The sequence below is a fragment of the Galeopterus variegatus genome, unplaced genomic scaffold (assembly GCF_000696425.1).
Source record: "Galeopterus variegatus unplaced genomic scaffold, G_variegatus-3.0.2 Scaffold1390, whole genome shotgun sequence".
In the NCBI taxonomy this organism is placed as follows: Eukaryota; Metazoa; Chordata; class Mammalia; order Dermoptera; family Cynocephalidae; genus Galeopterus; species Galeopterus variegatus.
Genome location: NW_007727501.1, coordinates 58,855 through 64,377, shown reverse-complemented (window position 1 = coordinate 64,377; position 5,523 = coordinate 58,855). Strand labels below are relative to the sequence as shown.

At 54.2% G+C, this 5,523-nt stretch overlaps 1 protein-coding gene across 1 annotated transcript in view; it reads left to right on the top strand.

Annotated features, from left to right (window-relative positions):
* Positions 1-5,523, top strand: part of MAST3 (microtubule associated serine/threonine kinase 3) — a 37,585-nt gene that overhangs the window by 2,129 nt on the left and 29,933 nt on the right. Inside the window, exon 2 of the mRNA XM_008576711.1 lies at positions 4,483-4,514. Within this exon, the coding sequence (XP_008574933.1) occupies positions 4,483-4,514 (32 nt within the window). The remainder of the gene's footprint in view (positions 1-4,482; positions 4,515-5,523) is intronic.

The following is a 5,523-nucleotide window of genomic DNA, read 5'->3' as shown; positions in this document are numbered from 1 at the left end:
TGCGAACTCAGCAGAAGGTGATGGGGAGTCACGTGGGGGTGGTCAGGGAGGGCGCCAGCAGAGCCGCAGGTCAGAAACACCCCCCAGGGCGTGGCGGGGGTTTGGGGGAGTAGAACGGGAGGGGTCCAGGCCAGAGGCAGGAGTTGGGGGCCCGGGGGGAAAGGAGGAGGCGGGCGGGACTGGCGAGCAGCGGGGTGTTGTGGTGGGGGCAGGCCCTGCCTGGAGCCCCAGTTAGACGCCAGCCCCGCCCGCGGCCTCTTAAAATAGAGAAACCGCCTCCGGGTAGGCGAATGGGGGCGCTGCTGACGTCAGAAAATGCGGCCCGTTCCATGAGGGGGGGTGTCAAACATTCCCTGATGATGAGTCCCACGTTTTAAAAGGGGAAACTGAGGCTAGGAGAAGCATAGCCCTTGTCCAGGTCTCACAGATTGTAGGTGAGAATCAACATTTGAATCGAGACAGGTGCAGCTCCCCCTCCAGACCAACCCAGCACTGGCCTCCATCCAGAGAGGTGAAGGGATAAGGACAGATGTCCCAGGTGCATGAGGGCGCTAGGGGCAGAGGGCACAGCAGTGCAAAGGCCCAGAGGCATGAAGCCCTACCTGTTGTATGGGAAATTAGAACTAGAAGCCATTTATTAGCACTAGAGCTGAGGTGTGAGAGAGAGTGACTGGCCGGTGGCAGGGACCAGCTGTTTCTAGGGCCTTCGGTGCTGATTTTGAAAAGGTTAGACTTTCTCCCTAGGGTGATGGGGAGCTATGGAAGGTAATGGAGCAGGGGAGGACACTCTGATATTTGGGGGCTGGAAAGACTCCTCTGGAGCCAGTAAGGGGCTAAAAGAGTGGTGGGAATCCAGGGAGGAGGCTGGAATAAAGGTCCAAATGGGAGAAGGTTAAAACAATAATAAAATATTAGTAACTTATTAGTAAAATATTATTAGTGGTAATAACTTCATATTAACAGGCTAAGCACTGTACATGGATTCAATTCTCCTAACAGCTTGACTGGTCAGTGCTATTATTAGTCCCATTTTTCAGAGAGGGAAACTGAGGCTCAGAGAGGGAAAGTAACAAGCCCGTAAGCCAGAGAGCTGGAATTCTAACTGGTCTCACTCCTGAAAGTGCACAGATGTTGAGGGCCTCCATCTTTGAGCATCAGTCAGTCAGTCTCGGAGCTCCCTTAACTGGAGCCCCTGTCAAATGTCCGGTGACAGGTGACAGGCTGCTGGTGAGAGCCAATCAGATTTCCTGGAGGCTGAACCCAGGATCAAAGAGTCAATTCACAAACGCTGGAAGAAGCACAGGGGACTCAAGTCAGGGGCTGATGGGCCAACTCAGACAGTATCCGCGGACATTTGTCCAGTCGTGGCCATGGGAGCCATGCGGTTGGCTGCGTGCAGGTGAGGGCTTAGACAGGGCTGGCCTGGCCTGGGAGCCGCCAGTTTGCAGTAGCGTGGGTCACAGGAGGAGGTGGGGACTGGTCCTTCCTAGTTTGGGTGAAGCTGTCTTGTGCGTTAGGTTTGCAGGCGCCGGTTAATGTGAGCTGGAAATTACTACTACTGTTATAATCATTTTCTTCATTCCCACTTGGACCTTTTTTTTGCACACGACAGAATTTCAAAACACCAGATTCCCAAACAGAGCATCCCAGGGTGGAGAAAGTGGCCAGAGCCAGTGTCTGAACTTTGTCTCCGCTGCTACTGGGGGGACTCCGTGGAAGGTGCCTCCTTCCAAGCAACCCTGCTTCCCATGGCCCAGGTCCACGTATTCTCCTCCAGGAAACCCTCGGGCTCGTGGCATGTACCCATGCTGACTCTGTCCTGTTTCACTCCAGGGCAGCAAACTTCCCATGGGGCTCGGTGTCCCCAGGCTGAGTCCCACCCCACCCTCTGCACGTGCTGTTTGCTGGGCCTGGACTGCTGTTTCCCACTTGCCTGCTGGGCTGTTCTGATGCCCCTACCCCAGGAAGCCCCTTGGCTCCTCTCTCTGGATGCCTCCAAGCCCTTCTCTCCATGCGGGTCCCTCCTAATCTCTCAAGTATGGGGGTGCCCGTATCCTGCTCTGTCTCTTCCAAACTGGGGCTTCCTCAGGGTGGGGCTGAGGCTTGGGGTGTCAGGGAGCATCACCCAGCTACATTTAGTACAGATGGGGAGACCATAAATATTATCTTTAAAGAGCAGTTCCAGGGGGTCGGGGCCCCCACCCGTCCTTCTCTGGGTGGGAACCACTCCCTGAGGAACAGCCGGCTGAGAGGGGGCTGCGGGTGGAAGCAGATGGTGTGGGGAGCGGAGGGTCCGGGGGTGGTGCTAGGAGAGTTCTGTGTGGGTCCAGCTTCCTGCAGAGTGTTGGCAGGGGGCTGCCAGCTTTCCCTCACCTCTTTTAGCCACTTCACATCTTTTTGTATTTTGGAAGCCAATTTAAACTGGTGGTTATGGGCCGGCCCATGGCTCACTTGGGAGAGTGCAGTGCTGATAACACCAAGGCCACTGGTCCAGATCCTATATAGGGATGGCCGGTTAGCTCACTGGCTGAGCGTGGTGCTGACAACACCAAGCCAAGGGTTGAGATCCCCTTATCGATCATCTTTAAAAAAATAATAATAATAAATAAATAATAAACTGGTGGTTATTACTAACCTCACAACATGATTGTATTAGCTCCTATTTATCGAGGTCTCCCCCAGCACCAGGCCCTGAGCTTGCTGCTCATTGATTCTTCTCAGGACCCTAGGTAACTAGGCTGTTTTCCAAATGAGGAAAGTGAGGCACAGAGGGGTTAAGTCGCTTAGCAAGAGTCACACAGTGCAGGAGTGGGGAAGCCGGACTGGCAACCGAGGACTGTCAGAGCTTTGGAAGGAAATGGCTGGATGGGAGTGGGGTACGGCTAGGACCCCTGGATTAAAATCCTTCCCTGTTTCATGTGGGGTAGTGGAGGGAGAGGGTATAAAATCCCACAGCGATTGGAGGGGGCAAAAGGAGGTCCTAATGGTATGATGATGGTTCCTCGATCGGGCTGCTTGTCCTGAATGGTAGTGAGTTCTCTGTCCCTGGAGGTATTCAAGCAGACAGGGAAACCTCAGGTGGTCTCCTCCCATCCTGAACTGCTCGGTTTTCTGAGCGCAGGGTAGCTGGGGTCAGGCCTAGGGGTGAAGTCCCACTCTACCCTGCCCGGAGACCCTGCCAACTCCTCCCAGCCGGGTCATCCCGCTCTTGGCGGCTTCCGGCCCCCTCCAATTGGCTGCGGGGGCCGATGACGTCACTGGTTGCCATGGCGAACACCCTGATCTGGACGTGGGCAGCCTAGAGCCCGCTGAGGTAAAAATAGTTGTATGTCCCCAACGCGGCCGCCCCAATATGTGTGTGGGGGGTCCTGAGACCCAGTTTCTCGGCTCTCCCCCTGCCCATAGACACGATGAGCTAACTGCCCTCCACGCCTCAGTTTCCCAACCCGTAAGACGACCCCTGCGCCTGGTGCATAGTAGGTGCCTCCGTACATGTGTGCAAAATTTACCAGGTATTATGATAGCTTCCTAGGCCCTCGTTGAGCTCCACAATAATACAACAGCATACAACAACAATAGTCATAATGGCTGATCATTATTACCCAGGAACCCTCCTGATGTTTCCTCCACATTACAGATGGGGAAACTGAGGCCCGGGCTACAAATCACTTGCATAGCCAGAAAGGAACACATAATAGAACCGGACCCAGATTTGAGTGTCCCCAGATTCTAAACTTGTGCTACACAGCCTTTTGAAAATTTAAAAACCTTTTGGGCAGGCCATGTCTGCGGGTGGACTCTGGAGTTACAGTGGACCCCAAGCCTAGAACTTTCTTCCCTGCACATGGTGAGGGCACCCAGAGTTGGTGCAGGTCAGCTTGCTGAGCTCTAAAAGGGTCTTCAAAAGGGAGTCACTGACGTGGGAGAGCATGGGTTCAGATCCCCATACTGGCCAGCCACAAGAAAAAAAGAAAGTAGCACTGGTCTGTGCCCCCATCCCCTACCAGTTCCCAGGGCCCAAACCTACACAGGCCTCTGCAGAGGGTGGGGAGGGGATGGCTTTCAGAATGGGGAGGGGAAAGACATCTGAGAGGGGGCAGAGCAAAGACAACTCAGAAATCTCCCTTTCCTCAACGAATTATTAGTTTTCAGCCACTGTTGACACACTCCTTTAGAAATATAACCAATCTGTTATAAAATTATTTTTAACACAGGTAGGGTAGGAGCCCGATGGAGAGGTAGACTGGGAGTCTGGAGGGCGTCCAGGAGGAAAGGTGCATGAACTTGAGACCCGCGGTATGAACTGCAATTAACTAGGGCCGGAGGGGAGAGAAGGCGGTCCTCAGAGAGGGCACAGCTGGTGGAAAGGCATCTGCTGGAGGAGGGGAAGCAAGGAGCTGATTGGGGGGTGCAGTGGGTAGAGGACCAGGGATTCAAGGGCTTGTCTCCCTGGGAATGATCCCCCTTTTTGTCTCATTTCAGAAGGAGCTGAGCCTGCCACGCCGGGGACGTGGGTGAGTTCACCTGGGTCTGGTGGGCTGGCTGGGGCCCTGTGGTCCTGCGTGCAGACGTTTCAGCAACAGCCACTGAATTGTGAATTTATTTAATAATGACAATACTTCTCGTCTTGATCCTGCCCTGGTGCTTGCAAAGTGTTTCACAAGCGCCTCGCTGGGCACTCACTACACCCTGGGAGGCCCGTGCCAGTTTGTAAATGAGGTTCCTGAGGAGTTTCATCACTGGCTTAAGGACACACAGCTTGGAAGGTAGGGTTGGGTGGGGACTTGTTGGAATCCAGAGTCCAGACTAGAGTTCCAACCCAAGTATACTGGAACTGGCTTGAATGCCCCCCATGATGGAGAGCTCACTTTCTTTTGGAGAACATGGTAGAAAATCCTCTCTTCCAGGGTCACATTGGTGTTCCTGTAAGTTGGCATTTTCAGGTCCCCAAAGCTCAGAGGACACTTATTCAGTGCTTCCACCTGTTTACTGATGGGAGAAACCAAAGCCCAGGAGGGGGAAGAATTGCCTCGTGCTGGTGGTGTGGATGTGTGTGAGTGTGGACAGCCCACCTTTGGGGGCTGCGTTTGTCTGAGCTGGGGGCGAGATTCACCCAACAAACATTTTCTGAGCACCTACTGGGTTCTGGGTCCTGTTCGAGGCACAGGGGATGCGGAGACAAGTCAATCCCAGACCCTGGCCTCGGAGCTCACGTTCTCATGGGGAGAGCAGTGGTGAAGTGATGTATGCAGGGGCGAAATTAAACAGAGAAAGAGACAGAGTGCGACTGGGGGGCCACTTGGAGGAGGTGCCCTTCCAGCCTAGATCTGGAAGAGGAAGAGGAGTCAGCCAGCGGGAAAGTCTGGGGAGAATAGCATTCCAGCAGAAAGAACAGCATGGGCAAGGGCCCTGAGGTGCAAACCAACTTGGCATTGGAAGAGCAGCCTGGAGACAGGGCAGCTCAGTGGAGTGAGCAGAGGGTCGGTGGAGGGAGAGGAGAAGGGGGAGGTCGTGGGAATGGGG